General features: G+C 39.5%; 1 protein-coding gene across 2 annotated transcripts; it reads right to left on the bottom strand.

Moving 5' to 3' along the window:
* Window positions 1-673: 673 nt before the first annotated feature.
* On the bottom strand, window positions 674-9,904 carry LOC115686279 (15-cis-phytoene desaturase, chloroplastic/chromoplastic). 2 transcript variants are annotated; one of them, XM_056316077.1, is made up of 15 exons: window positions 9,507-9,904; window positions 9,266-9,398; window positions 8,333-8,421; window positions 8,048-8,105; window positions 7,647-7,802; window positions 6,613-6,761; window positions 6,206-6,325; window positions 5,333-5,359; window positions 3,464-3,677; window positions 3,274-3,376; window positions 2,784-2,831; window positions 2,597-2,642; window positions 1,832-2,019; window positions 1,523-1,685; window positions 674-1,037 (listed from the first exon to the last, which is right to left on the bottom strand). In XM_056316077.1, exons 1-15 carry the CDS (start codon window positions 9,729-9,731, stop codon window positions 978-980), a joined length of 1,779 nt encoding a protein of 592 aa, XP_056172052.1. In that variant the 5' UTR covers window positions 9,732-9,904; the 3' UTR covers window positions 674-977. The 2 variants fall into 2 exon arrangements, with proteins under 2 accessions (XP_056172052.1, XP_056172057.1); XM_056316082.1 differs by lacking the exon at window positions 5,333-5,359 and having other exon boundaries at window positions 9,507-9,901.
* Window positions 9,905-18,077: the final 8,173 nt, after the last annotated feature.

The following is an 18,077-nucleotide window of genomic DNA, read 5'->3' as shown; positions in this document are numbered from 1 at the left end:
CGAGAGCCGGCCTCGGCAAATCTGACAAGGAGAGCCCTCGCCGGGGAACGCCCTTGCCTAGGCAAGGGTTGGCCAAGAGGCTAGGCAACCGGCCAAACGCAAAAGAAAGAAAGAAAAAAAAATTAAAAAAAAAAAAAAGAAAAAATCGAAAAAAATGTATAAATATTATTAAAAATTATCTACGTCAACGCCAATGGTGCGACGTAAGCCGGCCAGCATCCACGTCAGCAATATCCGGTTAAAATTAGCCAGAAAGATTGGATTGGCACAAAAACAAAAAGTATATAACTCAATTGACATCATAAAAAAGGTTTAGATCTACATTGGCATAAATGCAAAATGTTTAGAACTTTTCCAACACTATTCCCCCAATAATTTCATTGAAACCTTATTTCATTTGATTAAACAGACAATAGCAACTTGATTTTCTTGTGTTTTATGTCGACCGTGTGAATATGACCCATGGATGATTGTGGTGGATGGCATTAATTTATCGATCAATCCTTTTCCCATGATTTGGTATGCTCTTGCTTCACGGCGAATGGCGAACTGACAATAGATATCGGAAAATAATTCATCTCTGTTTTCTTCACAGACTAATTGTACTCGTCTCTCCCTCAATTCTCAGATTGAGCTACGATGCATTTTCCTTTAATGTCTTCTGTTCTCTCCATAAAGTAAGAACACTTCATACTCTCATCTGTTAGCGTTCCTGTAAACAGGGACATTGCCCAGGTCCTTGTGTTGTAATACTTGCTTTCATGCTTGTATAGCCATTATACTGTAAATTCACATAAGAAGCTAAAGAATGGCAATAAACACGTGCACAAGCACATATCCATTTAACCGAAAAGTTTGATAATCCGAGTAAGTGGCACCGAACCGTTGAAATACCACGCCCTGTACCCTTGATGAATTTCTTTGGATAATCTTCGGTATTACTTTCCACCAAAATGCTGGAGTGAAGAGACCTCTTACTATGAAATGCTTGCTTCAGCATATTGTTTCGGTACCTGAGCAACAAGCGGTTCATAATCCTGCAGAAAACGAAGACGAAACCTTCAACAACTTCACATTGGCATAAATAGAGACAAATATTATGTCCATGTGTACTTCCCAACTTGACCAGAAGAATCCTTCCGACCAAATGACTTGTCAGCGTCGTGGACAAGTACCTTGTAGTTTTGACTGAATACCAAATGGAACTTTGACTATGCTAACAAAGATACTCAGAGGCACTTTCTCTAGCAAGTCCAAGTTAAAGCATAGAGGAACAGTGTCCTATACACGGGAGGCAGTCAAATTGGTTCACTTATCTTCGGTTGAATTTACAACAACAAAAAAAATCATTCATTACCTAGATAATTTCAGCCTCATATAACTATTCGATGCCATGCACACAATTTATATGAGAACACTTTTCCATTGTCCAGTTTTGACATTCTAGCATGGATACTACGCTAAGATCTGTGGAGAAAAATTTTGGCCAAGTGAGCACCTCATAGCGGATGATATTTTTTACCTTTACAATGGCCTGGGCACAAAGCTTCCCGGAAAGGACAGCTCCTTCCATTGAAGCCAGATATTTTTGCTTTGTGTAATCACCAGCTAAATAGAACCCCTCAATGGGGGACTTTTGCAAGGGACGGCAAGGCTCACAATCTGGAATTGTTTTGTAAACAGACCTGAGAAAAGCAGTTATCCACAAGACATCGATGGGGTTACTATCAATATAAAGATGCAAAGCAAGCCATATGCAGTCAATGAACACCTGTAGGTGAAAGTATAACTAGGGAAAATAATCGAAAACCTCAAGAATTCATCTCAATACCTTGGCGTTTTAACAACATGGTACTTAACAATCTTTGCTTTGCTTTGATCTGCAGCTATTTCGTCTGGGAAAAGTTTAGACAGCTCCTTCATTGTGGCATCTATAATTTCTTCATCACTGCACGAAATCCATTCTTCTGCCGGTGCAAAAACCAACTCAAGCATGGATTGATTCGGGTTATAGTATTCCTGCAGATAAACAAACCGCAAATCAACATCATATATTTTTCAGCACATGATGCTATGAAGAAAGCTAATGCCGTCGTTGACTGCTTATAAACCTAGGAATGCATGCCATGCTCTCGATCAGTTTCAGATACAGAGAACATAACCTAACAGGTGTACAACAATGGTTAAACTGATATATAAATCAAACTACGAAACTTAGTTAAAGTGGCAATATAGTTCATTAATGGAGATTTAGTAATCTTGCCAGAAAATTCAACTTCAGTGGCAAACATTGCCAATCCTACAATCATGCCATTTGTGTTTATTTTTTTCTTCTTATTTTCTTGTGCATTATTACTGAATGAGTCGATCTATATCAAACTTTGAAAGCTTAGTAATCTGGTATATACATCAAACTGCAAAGCTTAGTTAAAGTGGTATAAAGTTCTTGCCAGATGTTAACCATCACTATTAAAATGTGTGAAGATGGAAAAAGAACTGGATGTTGAGAGGTGAACGAAACACTCCATTTGCACTAATCAGTCAATGCTGACTAACAACTTCAAACATCATCTTCAAAAATGGCAACAGAACATACCTTGCATGTTACGGACATGTCAGCATACACACTGAGAAGGGGACTTCTGCATCACACGAAGAAGCTAAGTAAAAAGGGTGGAACTAAGAAGTGAGAACAACATAGCGAAGAAATCGAGACTCCAAGACAACATTAGTGGGTGCTTATCCACTAAACGTGAGATGTCATCAAGCTAGAGAGGCAGAACCTGCTAAAGAGTAGATGATCATATGTGTTCTTCAGCTTCCTATCAAACCTACAGTAGAAACAACCCCATGATCAGACCAGCAGCAACAAACTCATTAGTGGCTTTTCAAAATTAATTAAAGCAAAAAAATGCCCAAGCATAGCACATTATAAGCAGCAAGAAACCGACCAATTTATCTATTGTCGTTCTTGAACAGAGTTAAGACGAAGAAAAAGCAGGCACACGAAGTTCAACATAAAAATCGCTTGAGTGCTGCACAAACCACAACTCTACGTCTTATAAGAGACAATCCACAGCATACGGAGGCAGACATTCAGACCTGCCATAATGCTGGTGTAAGGACAACCATAGAACAATAATTCAAGAGTGTGGTAATAAAGTCAGCACACATGAATGGCACATATATTTAGGTCTACAGAGTGAGACAGAGAATGAGAAAAGAGTTTTCCTCGTATGGTCCAACATAAGGATCGCAAAGTCCAGCACTAACCATATATGAATATTGATGACTGGAACACCGACCAACTTCTCCAATCTTTTGAAGTATGGAATTTCCTTCCAGCTCTCAGGCAGTAGAAGTTTTAATATATCAACTGTCAAGAGAAAAAAAATGTACTATTTTCATAGAGAACAGAAGGATGGTGAACATGTAAGGAAAAAAGCAGAACTTACAAGTATACCTGGAGTAGCAAACACAAAGGCATCCCCTTCAATGACATCACCGTCATTTAGTATAAAGCTCTTTACTGTGCCATCAGCATTTAATTCAATTCTTCTTATTCGTGAATTGAGCCTGACATCACCTCCCAAAGACCGAATATGATCAACGATTGGCATGCAAAGTCTTTCTGGAGGATTACCATCTAAAAAGGCAATCTTTGAACCATGCTTCTCCTGTTAACATACAATTCCATGAGTTCCTGGGATCTGGTGACATACTATATCTATATTTCTTTCCAATGTGCATTGTGCTTACATTGGTGAATGATGAACTAGTTGTCTAATTCAACCCTTATAGTTTTGGATTAAAAGTCAAATTCTGCAGAGAAGATTAGAGTCAACAAAGAAAGGACAGGCGGGGAAGCTGGTTTAGGTGGCAATTCATAACGACAGAAAGGTTCCCAACATCTGGTTTAGACACATGTCTGCTTAAGCACTCACGATCACTTGAAAAATAGGACTTCAGGTCTTCGTTTGAAGGGGTCCAGGTAATGGGTTAGCATCAAGTGGCTAAGAATGCATATGCCATACCATTTTCATGAACAACAGAGTAGTTCACACTGTTTATTCATCAACCTGCTAAATCCCGATACTGTGTAAAAGATTTACATGCATCCACATGCTATGTTAATAACATAGCCTTCCCAGTTGCCTTGTTTCCTTCACTTTCTTTGTACAAGGTATTAGCTTTGACCATTATGGTGCTGTAGTTGAAGAGGCGATACTTTCAAATGCTTAATCAGGATTATGAACAGTGTGATATATAGTCCTATACTCTCTCTATTAGACCAGCAGAAGTGCAACTGCATAACCCCTAGCACTAGTCTTAAGATGCTAGCCACCATAAATTATTGGGCTTGCATGCAGAGCTCTTGGATCATTGATTGTCACTTTTCTCCAAGTAACTATTGTTTATCGTCATAGCTGTCGCATGTTGTACTATTTCAATGTATCAGAAAGATCTTTTCCTTTTTCTTCCTAATAAGCTTCTCATAGTCCAGCTATATTCATCTGTTAACATGTGATATTAACAGAAATGACATCACCCTCAATTATTACCTTCAATCTTCTACATTTAGACAATAATTTGGATCAACTTATTATTGTAACGTTGATCATTATAGTTTTCTAACTTCAGTGGTCTTGACATCCAGTAAGGTCATTTCAAGTTTGAAAGTACAGAATTCAACATTCTACATTAATAGGACATAAACATAGAGGCTTGGTTATGGACATGAGGCTAGGTCCTTTATGCTACGTTTTGGAGTTTGCTAGTTCCATCACGATCTAATGGGTACCACAAGATTGCAAGAATCTCATATGATGGTTCACTTCTTTTTCTTCACTGCTGGATCTGTTCCTCTGTATAAATAGGACCAAGGTCAGTACTGGGACTTGCAGGGTGTTATTTCGATGTAAATAGTCTTTGGTCAGCTAGAATGATGCTTTATATTTAAAGGGAACTAGGAAATGTTACATTATTACTCTGCAAACGAGTAAAATATTAATATGTTCCTCCAAGTTTAAAGCTTAAGTTACAATTATCTCAGTCATACTTATCCACGATTTTTGCTATAGGCTTTTCTTTGATTGGAGAATTTTACCGGATTAGCAAATCATTAAATTGAGTTTTTCTGGATTTACCATGTAGAGGATAATATAAGCACAAAGTAAAATCTTACAATTCCATATAGCAGAACTAGAAATTTTGACAATAGTCCGTACACAGGATGAATTTATACAGCTAACAATGTCCTATCATCAGATTAAACCTAATTAAATCGACCCAGTAGACTTAGGGTAGCTGTAATTCTTTATGAAAGATATACCTGTAACTTCACCACAACGTAGCCACTCTAATTACTGCACAATTACTGCAGAGTAGGTATGAAAGAGTATGTGATATTCACACTCAAGCTTTCAAAAACACACGCGTTCTGTTATAGAAGTAGTCTCTATTCTTGAGCGTTGTCAAAAAAGTAGCAATTTTTTGATGTGGAGTGCCTCTTCATGGTACACTAGCAATTTGGATCACGAAAGGCAACTTTCCACATTCCGGTCTGATAATTATTGTTTTTCTTGTCATATCTAGAAATGCATCTCCAAATGACTGCTCATGGTTTCAGCTATGCATATGACACACTAGTACATACATTACCCTATATTTAATAAAAAAAACAAATATTAAACCACTAGACAATCAGAAAAATTTTGCACCTCCACGTTTTAGACAAAGGACATCATGGTACTTGATGATTATGCCAACTGGAATGGACGAAGAGAGCTTAGCGATTACATCAGTTATCCATTTAGATTAGCTGGACATCAGTTGCAACAGAGAAGCATGTAGTGAACATGGACACGTGGAGCAAATTAGGCTAGAAAAGCCAAGTATCCTCTATTCGCATGCAGTTTACGTTTGTAAAAGACGGATATCCAAGCAATAATACAATCGACCAAAGACCCACGAGCCCCATATGCAAATTTAGTCATCTACATATAGCATGTATCTTTTTCTGGCTTTCCGTGCTTTCCTATCTACGTTCAGTCCAGAGAACTTAGAGAGTATAGGGCAGCAACCCAGCGCATAACAGAAACTCTAGAAGATGCACCAAAAGCATTATGATGATGCTAAAACCGACATCCAATGAAACAAAAAAGTAAGTTGACATGAATGACAAGGTGCCACGAGCTGAAAGTACCTGAAGAAACCGATTCAAAGCAATCAGTATACACTGCATAGAAAGTTCATCTGGGTTGATAAAGTTCAGTGCCTTCGACATTGCAATAAACACCTCCTTGGTCACCCTATCAGGAACGCCCTAAAAAAACAGAGTAGTCAGTCAGCTCTAAAGAAAATGCAATCTTTATGCAGCAAATGCCATGGTGATTTATAGAAATTATCCTGTAAGGGCTTTCTCTCCCATGTCAGCCAAGATAACTTAGAAGAACTAATCTCGGCATCCACCGAGTTTCTACTATGATAAGCATGCCAAAGTGAGCCCAGGCATATAAAATTCCCCAAGCCATTAAATCATGAAATCTACAATTGCTCATCACAACCTCAAACCAAGGGGAACAAAAAACATATTGATGACAAAATGAGTACCTGCTTTCTCATCCATTCTTGGACAGTAAAACTATCCTGGGCCTCGACATAAGCCTGTCCACCCACCATTGCAGGCAAGAGCCCAATTGCGAACTTGATTTTCTCTGGCCAAGTCAGCATCTCATTATTCTTCAAAATCGCCAATATGCCTGCATTATACCGACATTAAGTCCATGTCTTTGAAAGAGTTCAATCAGGATACTGGAAAATAATGAGCAACTAACTGCAATCATGACCATGAAAGTCACTGATGATATTCCCAAAAAAAAAAAAAGGAAAGGAAAGAGCTACAAGCTGTAGATCACTGAGAAGAAACGGTTACGGCGATCTGAATTATCTGAGGTGTGCGGCCAAGGAGATAGGCATACAATCAATTTAAGTTGGCCTAGGCTTATTTATCTGAGGTGGGCTAACTTGTCATAAAGAAAAAGTTTACTCTACCGGATTGCAAGAAAAACCTTACTCCTTGTAGTGAAACAAATTGGTGCGTGATCTACTGTTTCCCAATCTATGCACTTCAAATACTGTAAAGGATTTTTTTTTTCAGGATATGTGGCTTGTAAAATTTTGACTTAGCTGAGTTCAAAAACCCCAACCGAAAACTTTCAGCAACCAAAAAATTTGTAGCACTCTCTATTCACTTCCCAGCCATGCTTACCACGCATCATTACCTGACCAGCCAAGTGAACTACCCACTTATGAAAGCAAAAACAAAACAGCTCCACACCATTAATGTAGATTGCTTCAAAGGAAAAAATTATCCATCTAACTAAATGATTTTAATGACAACATACAAAAGATGCAAAATATAATAAAAACCCTGAAACTAAATATTTGATAATTAATGCATCGAATATTTGTGCAATGAAGCTATCAAATGAAGTATGCCCAGAGAATCAACTGTTGATATGCCATATCAATGTCATGGAATTGGCCTATGCTGCTGCATCCCAACTTCAATGACAAACAGTTAGTATGGACAAGTTCCTACACTTAACACAACTTAGACATGTGAACATCATGTCCATACTAACCATTAAAAGGCGCGGGTAAAACTTCTGGGAAATCAAATCTGCTGAATTCACCAGGTTTGTTTGGCATTGCAAATATCATGGAGTGCTCCTTCCACTGCAGCCGATCATCAATTCCAAGTTCACCAAACAAATTCTGCACATTTGGGTATGCCCCAACTTTCCAGTGGAAAATCAAACAATGAGAAAATAAGAATAGTAATTCTAATTCGCACCAGACCATTCAGATCGAGGTTCTGGTTTGTTTTGTGTTCTTGAGTCATACTAACCAAACAGTCCCCAGCATAATCAAGCAAAACTCAGATAACTGATCTGGACAAGGTCGACTTAATATAGCCAACAGAGCATTCTTGAGGAAGCATCTATCCAGATTTTAATGTTCTACCTACAAAGTGCAAACTTACAGAAAATATGTAGGCCCGTCTCATACCAGTCTCCATCAGCATCTTTCCATGCAGCCACCTAAAGATAAAGAATTTCCAATTAACCACCGAATACGATGCTAAAGATTCCTTCTCCCAAATTTATTTTCTTGTAAAAAAAAATTGTTCTGATCAGAAAGCACTTGACCTCTCTGCTACAGTTGTTTGTCCAAAATTTTTATGGTTATTTTGGGCAGTATGAAAAAAGAAATCAGACTGGTGCCAAACTTATTAATCACTACGACAAATGTGGCATGGCACAGAAACCTTTCCACCAAGGACATCTCTCGCTTCTAGTAGTAAAGGTTGGTGACCAGCATCCGCTAAGTACTTCGCTGTTGACAAGCCAGCCAAACCTGTAATTTACCTCCAAGAAAGAGTCAACTGTACCATCAGAAAAAGAGTAGCAGTCATCACGTACTGAAAGTAATTCTAAAATCAAAGCACACATCATGGTGAAACTATATTGTACTCTCTCGGACCATCTTCTCTAGAAAGGAAATGAAGAATCTGACTGCCTGTTGTTCCGTTGAAATTAGTTAGGATAGAGAGTGAAAGCAATAAACGTGAGAATCCAACTTAACATGACACGCTCCCAACTTTGAATGTCTAATAACAAAGGAAAACAAGAGAACTCGAGTTTATCCTGATCAATACAAGGCATACCCCCAAAACCTCTCCCCTTATAGTTACTCGAACCAAGATAAACACTTGATGCTAGAATTTTATGCAAAGGAATTCCATCCAAGAAAGTATAGGTAGAAATACTTCTCCCCTCCAACAACAGCACAGACAGCATCACTATTGGAGTGCAGCATTGCCACTTGCCAATAGTCATAAGAAATAAGTTCATCCTAATGTATGCCAATGTATTGATAAACAATAAAAATGTTCAAAACATATAAACCTACCACAGTCGGTAGCCATTCGTAGATGGACACAGCTTATAAGTTATAGTTGCGGTTTCAGAAAATCGACTTCAACATGATATATAGCTTGGCAAACACCATCTTTTACGTAAATTAGCTTCACTAGTTGATCTACATACAACAGAGCAGCCACCGAAACCGGTGCCAATATCTCTAAACCAAGAGAACCATAAGCAAAAGTGAAGCGCGGTAGCGCGAATCGGCGACCCAATAAAATAAAGCGCACAAAGATTTAACATTTCAGAGAGTTCCCAGAGTCGGGGAGTCTCACCTGCTCCGGCAATCACGACTTTCAACGGTTTCGCCGGGCGAGCAGCGGAACGGAACGAGGCGGACAATTGGGCCGCCTCTAGAAAATTAACGGTGTTCTCGAGCTCCGGCCTCGGGGAGTCAATGCACACCACCTGTTCGCCAACCCAAACAAAAGCTATAACGCCGCGCCCCCATCTCTACAGACAGGATCAAAAGCAGAGCAAAAAGGGAACGAAAGCAAGGAAAATTCACAAATTCACCTTGAAAGCACGCTCGTCCCTCTTGGGCCCCGAACGGACCGAACCCTCGACCGAAATCCTCAAGCTAGCCCCCATCGACTCGCCACCGCGGAACGCGAGACCGCTCGCCGGGTTCCTGCCGACGACAGCCCCGCGTCCGGCGGCGGACCCGCGGTGCCGGACCCTCGAATGGGCGATGCTTCTCAAGCTCGAACCCGCGGCAGAAATACACGCGCACCCCGTCATCTTGAAACAGAGGAAGTTCAGCTAGAGACAGAGAGAGAGGGAGAGACAGAGAGAAAGAGGAAGTGGGTTAGGAGGGTGGAGGGCGGCGAGGATAATGGAAGTGGCGAGAGACGCACTGAGCCATCTTTTTGGGCAAATTATAGCGGCCGAGCTCTGTCTCTGTTGGTTTTGCATACATGTAATATCGTCGTCCACGGGGAAAGTGGGGGAAGTTTGTTAATGTCGTCGTTAAGAATATTCCGTGGAGAATGGTAACAGATTTTAGGACAGTCCATGACAAAAGAGCTTCTCTCCATCTCTCTCTCTATCTCGATTCTAGGACAGTCCAAAACAAAGAGCTCTGTCTCTGTTGGTTTTGCATACATGTAATATCGTCGTCCACGGGGAAAGTGGGGGAAGTTTTTTAATGTCGTCGTTAAGAATATTCCGTGGAGAATGGTAACAGATTTTAGGACAGTCCATGACAAAAGAGCTTCTCTCCCTCTCTCTCTATCTCGATTCTAGGACAGTCCAAAACAAAGAGCTCCTCTCTCTCTATCTCTCTCTACAGGAGATTAGGCAAGTCCACTAGCCCCTGATGTTTTGCTGTCATGTAAACTGTGCTGATAGAAAAGTGAAGGATTCGTTACTTTTGGACTGATCAGGTCCTTAAAAGGCTCCATTCGAACATCGGAATGTCCAAAACAGAGAGTATTCTGTCCTCCCACAGGAAGAAAGAGAATAACCCAGGAAGAATTGGGGATGGAGAGACGGGTCCAGCTGCCCGGATCTAAAACACGGCGCCGTAGATTCCTCACGGAGAAATTCCACGATTTGGTGAGGAAACGTTACCAAACCCAAGGATCCAAACTTGTCCTCGGTAAGTTGGTCCCATGAGCCCATGATGTCTTTGCTGTCACGTAAACTATGCTGATACAAAAGAGGAGGATTCACTCTGTCAAATTGAAGTTTGCCACTTGCACATCATCTTCCTCTCTCATCTTCACCTTATTTACTGAAAACCTAATTCTTAAGAAAAATAGCATGTGAGGACAAAATTTGTTAAAATGACCCATAAGAATATTAGATTTCTAGAGAATACAATCAAATTAAGGAGAAAAAGAGGGGAAAAAAAATAGATTACTATTGAGTTCCGCAAAATTTATAGCTGTTGAATTGCAATTGCTACAAGACTATAGAAAAAGGTAAATGCATAGATTATCAATTCCAAAAAGCAAATTCAATATCTTTATCTTGAAAAATCGCAACTCAGTCTGCATTGATTTTTCACGGTATTAAAAATATATATAAGATAAACTGGAATTAAAAATGAAGTTAGAAACTTGGGAATAAGTATTGATGTTAAATCGAGAAAATATTAAATTTTCCAAATTGATATATAAAAGAAAATTAAGTCTATTTATCAATCATATGTACTAACTAAGAGTAATTAAGCTTGACTAAAGTGATTTTTTAATCCAAATTTTGCAATGCATGCACTTTGACTTTTTTATTAATATTAACCCACTGAGATTTTTATAATATATAAATGTTGACACGTACATTATAGGGAAAATAACAAAAATAATCTCTGAATTTTGGCTCAATAGACAATGTGATCCCTGAACATAATATACTATCGATCTTCTTTCTCGAGCTAGACTCGGGTGACTCGGCTACTTTTTAGGCTTGGAGGTCAATTCAAATTTGTCTAGTCATAATCTTTCTTGAGCAAAATATACTATTGATCTTCTTTCTTAAGCTAGACTCATTGACAACAAGGTCAACACAACTCCTATGGAGACCAATCTCAAATTTGATGCCAAAGATTGTGCACCTCTTTTGAATCCTACACTTTATCGATGGCTGGTCAACGGTCTTACGTGTCTCACTTTTACTCAACCCGACATCGCCAATACTGTTCATATTGTCAGTTAGTACATGATCTTGCCTCATACGACTGACTCATTTTACCACAGTCCTTCGAGTTCTTTAATACATCATGGGTACGATATTTCACGGCCTTCACTTTTTTAATCATTCTATCTTGAAATGGACAGCTTATTCTTATGCTAACTTAGTGTTAGCGGAGTCTTCTTTAATTTAACGTGTTGATGTGGGCTCTAACTCTTCTGTGTAATATTGTACTTTTCTGATGCAATGGAAGGTTCGATTTAGCAAAAAAAAAACTAGGCTAGTGACCTCAAGATCGTCACTTCGCTACGGGCTATAGTTTCGTTTTGAGCAACTCACTTATTTCATGATATAGTAAAAACAAACTAGTGTCGCTCGTTCTAGTGCAAAAGCAGAATATCGAGCTCTTACTAATAAGACATCAAAATTATTATGGTTGCAATGGCTTCTAGAAAACATAGGAGTGCGTCATCATATAAGATAGTCGTTCATTGTAACGATCGAGTGCCATTCAAATAGCAAATAATGATTTTTATTATGAACGCATCAACACATTGAAATATATTGTCATTTCATCCAATATCACATTCTTCGTGACATTGTTTAACTTGTCCCACCTTCATCCATGGAACAGATTGCTTATGTCTTCACCAAGACAAATCCACCCGGACGTTTTCTTAATCTTTTCTCCAAAGTTGAGTTGATTTCTTTCAACTCACCTAGAGTTTGCAGGATAATGTTATAGAGAGAGAGAGAGAGAGAGAGAGAGAGAGAGAGAGAGAGAGAGAGAGAGAGGTGTAGGATTACTATTTTTGAGATTAGGTTAATTGTAATTAAGTTTGATTGTCTTCTTACCCTAGATATATATATATATATATATATATATATATATATATATATGGGATTTGTACTTTTCATTTGGTAACATACAAAATACTACATTTCTCTTTTCCATCACAAATCTCAACTAATAAAATATTTCTTGAAAATATGTCAAAAAGACCTCTGTGAAAAAAATTGTAGTGGTCAACAGTTATAAACCTAATGGGAATGGGCTCGTCGAACCGAGTGACTAGTGGATACGCTTGATAGGCCTAGACAGTAAGTCTAGCCATGTTGCCACCAATCAATGTGTGATGTGACTAATCGTGCGGTGGGTAAAAGACATATTGCGAGAGTAAGGTCTCGAGTTAAAGGAAGAAAACATGCACCGTTGTCCCCTCAGCTTGGGTGCTTGGGTTGGCCAAGCTTTGACTAACAGTGGTTCCGACCTCTGTGAACTGTTCTCAATCCGCTCACAAGTCTTGTCTTCGCCTTCCGCAGTTTCCGAATCTGTCGACGTTGATGGAAAGAAGGGCTTGTAATTTGGTCAATCGTATCGCCAGCTATGCAGGGTTTTGTTCTATTCACCGATTTGAAACTTCTGCACTTGCCTTGGGGCTATTCCTTTCCTTCTGGCTTTTCTACGCGTGATGCGATTGCTTTCTTTCGACTAACTTGGCTTGTCCTGTTTCTTAATTGAGTTTTGCAGATTTTTGCCGATATGACTACTCGGGCGCCTGTCTGCTGTTTTTACGCCAACATAAACAGAATCTTGCCCGTTCCAATTCATTCATTATATCTCTGAAGGATTGAAGAACGTGTAGTCAAAATTAGAGATAGTGTTTGAGTATATGAAGGTACCGATAATCAAATGAGCAACAGTCCAAATTATCGTAACTGTCACTGTAAACAGAAATTTTTTAGCCGAATTTCGCAGATTTAGACATCCCACCAGCAACCAATCTGTTAAGTTATTGCTTTAATTTTGTCCTTCGTTCATTCTATCGATTGTCAAACTCAAAACTTGACCCCACCAGGCTGATTGCCTGATTACCAATCGTGATGAGTGTGTGGGACGAGTGATTCCATATCTAGGGGTTTGATAGATTATGTGTATGGACGGGTGTATTGAGATGGGTTGGTGTTCGCTCGTTTTGCGACGAGGAATATCCTTCACCGAAACTGTGATTTTCGGTTTTTATTAAAGTAGATTATGTGGCTTGATTTCTAGGAATATCGTGGCGAAAAAAACAGAGTATAGTGCTGGGTTATGTGGAAGCGGGTAGAAATTGAGTGGATTGAAAATGGATCTGGGATCAACAGAGTTCCAAGCTACGTTACAATACTCCTACGAAAGCGGTAAAGGGCTTGAAGGTTAACTAAAACTACAGGAAGCTGTAAACGCAGGAAGTAAAAGTGCAAATGAAACTAAAGTGCATATAAACTTGAGTGTTTTTGCATTCTTGTGTGGGTGTCCTCTTCTTCTTTCCTCTGAGTACATATACCTCCTCCTACCCTGTAACTGCTTGTCGGTTACTTTTTTGTTTTCGAACTTTGAATTTTGGCGCTTTCAATAACTGCCTTATCTACCCACGTTTTCCAATTTCATTGTCCACCAAAACTTGATCTCAACTGCTGGGATAACTTCCAATTTGGATAAATGATCTCCCACGATCTGCTCGTGTTTACTATCTCCACTTCTTGCTCATAACTTCCTGTTGTCACGATTCACGTGGCTGGGTCGTGATCTTGCCGATTTTCGGTAGCTTCAACATTTCCCGAAATGTAAACTTTTCATGTTTCGGTAAAATTACCGATTCTCTCCGGTCACAGAGTTCGGGACATGGTGCCACTCACGCTTACTACATTCCCGAATTTTATCCAAACGTACTACGACTGAGCTCCATTGTCCATCGGATTTTGACATTAAACCGACGTGACATCCATGCCGATTTTGGTGTAAACAAATGCCCCCTTTTAAAAGAATTAAAAGAACTTTTAATTCTTTTAAATATCAAAGAAATAGTACCTATTCTTGACATCGCTTCATCACCTTGCTTCGCGCCCCTACCTTTTCGTCTCCAAAACACTTTCTATAAAAATCGTTCCTTTTTCGTTCTTCTTCATCTTCACCTTTTTGAATCTCTGCAATCTTTTCCGACACTCTACTAAAATCCATGGCTTCCAAAGCTTCCAAGGACCAAACTTTCTCCTTTTCTGCATCAGATGCCCTCGACCAATATTATCTATTCCGGGATTCTGATAATTTCAAAGAAGGATCTCATCTGTTCTCTGTACAGAATGATTTTGAAGATTCTTATATCATTGGCCCTGCTGCTCACAATCACTTTTTCGTTCCACAATGCCTGTCAAACCGCTTCCCTCGTCATCAGATTGAGGTACTTCCCGTCCATGAGTCATCTATTTTGGCGTACCAGTGGTATTCTCGTCCTTCTCGCCTTAGGGCTTTCTCTGATTTTGATTCTGAGTTCTATCAATGGTACCTTCGTCTTCTTCCTTCTAAGGGTTCTCTTTGGAATACCCTTTCCATCCACGATGCTTTGCGTCTTAGTTGCTTCGACTACCATGTGAATCGGGAACTGATTGGCGCGTTGTCCTGTTTTTGGTCATCTTCGACCAACTGCTTCTTTTTCCCTTTTTCTCCTATGTCGGTAACTTTGCTTGATGTACACTTTGCCCTTCTTGGGCTCTCTCTTTTGGGTACGAGACCCATCTACCACTGTCTCTAGACTCTCATTCGCCGCTCGGCAAATTATCGATCGAAATGGCCTACGGGACATTCATGAAAAACTACTTTAAAAAGGAAAATGCAGTTACCGATGAGGAGCACACTGCTTTTCTTTTATACTGGCTCTGTAAATTCCTTTTCTGCCACCCTATAGTTAGGGTCTCGAATGATTTTGTTGCTGTTGCTTCTGCTTTAGCTTCAGGGACCCGGCTTTCTTTAGGCAAGACACTGTTGGCCTTACTCTATCGGGGTTTAGCCCATGCCTCTTCTTCCACTGCTTCAGATGAAGTTAGTGGCATTTTTGGTGGTCCCCTTTGGCTTCTTCAAGCATGGGCAACCTTCTATTTCCCCACTTGGTTTTCCAAAGATCAAGTTATCCAGCCTCTCTCGGTCTCTATTCCTGACCAACTAATCTGCCAAACTTTGAGCAGGAAACTGGTCTCTGTTCCTAAAACACCATCCTCCTGTTTTCGGTACTTTATTTCTCAACTTTATTCCACTGAGGAGAATTCACATTCCTTCTCTCCTTTCTTTACCCCTCAATTCAAATCTTACCTTCCTGCCTTTCAGAAGAACAAAAGTGATTTTTGGCAATCTGTCTTGACTTCTGTTGATCTCCCTGTGAGATTTTCGACAAAAGGCAGGTTTGCTGCTGGCTTTGAAATCTATTCTCCCCAATACTGTGCCAGGCAACTTGGGTTAATTCAAGGAGTTCCTGTTCCCGCTCTTTACACTTTCTCTGTTGCTTCTTTTGATAAATTAACTTGCAAGCTGAAGGATGATCAACCTTTTAATGAGCTGACCACGTTGATACGGAGTATCTACCGATTGTCTCGTGTCATTGAATTCACTGGCTACTCCGATTATTCTTCAGCCGATTTTGACATTTGGTGGAAAGATTATCAAAAGACTGTGTTTTCAGATCCTCTGGATCTGATTTTTTCAAAAATAAGAGATGCTGTTCCTCCTATAGCACCAAAAGCAATTGAGGCTGTGAATAAGTCTCCAACCAAGTCAATAGAACCTTCCAAAGGTAATTTCATTGTCAATATATGTTTTGCTTGATTTCAGCCTCATATTTAATATCATACTCTCGCAGTGAACAAGAAAAGAAAGGCTTCGGACTCTATTGCCCCAAAGAAAGCACCAGCAAAACGCGGCTTTAGAAAAGTAACTATTCGTTCCTCAGAATCTCCAGAAAATCCTCCAACATCTGATCAATCTTCAGAGCTCACACTTCGAGCTATGATGAAACCGCGCCCACCAAAAGGTACTTCTCTTGCTCTATTTATGGAGACTAGCAATGTGCATATTAGCACTAACCTGTATATCTTTTGATTAATCCAGATACCTCCAAGACTAATCCATCCAGTGTTGCTTCTCCTAGCAAGGCTCTTATCATATCAGCCCCAAATCCTTCACCAGTAATTCCTGCTTCTTTGATAGAAGTCACTGCTGAGTTGATTCAAGATCAAACTCCTGTTTCAAATCCCCAAGAATGTATACCAACGCAGGATATTCCTACCAATGTCATAGAACCTGAAGAAAATCTTCCTCTAACTTTTACTGGTAAATGTTATTGCCCTGTATTTGACTCGAAATTTCTATTCAGTTATCTGATATATATATATATATATATATATATATATATATATATATATATATATATATGTTACTGCTGCAGCTTCTGACATACCTGTTTCTGCACCTCAAGAAATTCCAACGCCTGAAGAAACGACGTCTCAGGACCCTTTGAGTGTGCAAGTGCCACCAACTTCTCAGATCATCACTGGTTTACCTCCTTCAACATCCTCTGCTGTGCCCAACCCATCTGCTCAGATAGAAATTTTCTCTTTAGCAGAACGGGAGGAGTTGGAAAGAATATTGGCAGGTACCCATCCCAGTTCTTCAATGACTGATGATTCCTCAAGGCCTTCAACTTTGTCAATGCTTGCCGAAGTTCCTAGAGAAGTGGCTAGAGCTAAATGGGAACAGCTCTTAAACCTATTAGAGCCTGGTTATGGAAAGTTGATCATTGACTCTAACAAAGAACGCCAAGCGAGGAATCTTTTCCAGGAAATATGCTCTGGCCATCCATCCTTTATTTTGTCGGATTCTTTCCAAGACAAAATTGATCTCTTCGCTGTTGACTTTGTAGACGCTGTGACTAAAATCAGAGTCAATCTTGATCATCTTCCCCATCTTCTCTTTGGAGAAAGCCGAGGACTGGCAATCCAGGATGAATTAGCCAACAAGCGCGAAGATGCTCGTCTCTTCTATAATCATTTTAAAGTTGAAGCAAGCAAACTTCAAAGCTTGGAGGCCAGAAAAGCAGAGCTTGAAGCAGAGCTGAGGATGGTGGATGCTCAAATTATAGACCAGAAATTCACAGTCTCAGACTTTTCTCCCACACTTAGACGCAAGATGCAGAAATGTAGGGAATTGGAGAAAGAGTTTGATAATACTATTGGGTTAGTTAAGGTTCATGAGAAGAAAATGGCAGAGATTATGGATGAAAACTACGGGCTAGAACTTAGATTAAGAGACTTTGTAACTGAAGCCAAAACCCTATTGGCTAATTGGAGATAAAATGTTAAAACCATTTCTTTGGATTCCATTCTTGGTCTTCTTTGCATTTGCTTAATTGTAAAATACCCCGACGAGCAAATTCCCGATCTTTGTATATTCCAATGTGGAATATCCCGATAAAACAAATTCCCGACGATGTATATTCAAATGTAAGATATCCCGATAAAGCAAATTCCCAACGCTGTATATTTTAGCAATCGGTAACTCAAACGTTCTATCCGAATATCACTCTTTATCTCTGTCTGGTTCTTTTGGATATCTGAATCAACTCAAAGATAACTGCTCCACTGTAA

The sequence above is a fragment of the Syzygium oleosum genome, unplaced genomic scaffold (assembly GCF_021117445.2).
Source record: "Syzygium oleosum isolate NSW1041296 unplaced genomic scaffold, Sole_v2.1 Sole_v2.01, whole genome shotgun sequence".
Lineage (NCBI taxonomy): Eukaryota > Viridiplantae > Streptophyta > Magnoliopsida > Myrtales > Myrtaceae > Syzygium > Syzygium oleosum.
This window is presented reverse-complemented; position numbering and strand designations above follow the sequence as displayed.

Bases quoted from the DNA above. Each gene is read 5' to 3' on its own strand.
- LOC115686279 (XM_056316077.1), bottom strand. From the start codon at position 9,731: ATGACGGGGTGCGCGTGTATTTCTGCCGCGGGTTCGAGCTTGAGAAGC. The intron at 6,762-7,646 runs GTTAGTATGGAC...GGTATAATGCAG, and splicing joins TTTACCCGCGCCTTTTAATG to GCATATTGGCGATTTTGAAG. The intron at 3,377-3,463 runs GTATACTTGTAA...TTCTCTTGACAG, and splicing joins CTTTGTGTTTGCTACTCCAG to TTGATATATTAAAACTTCTA.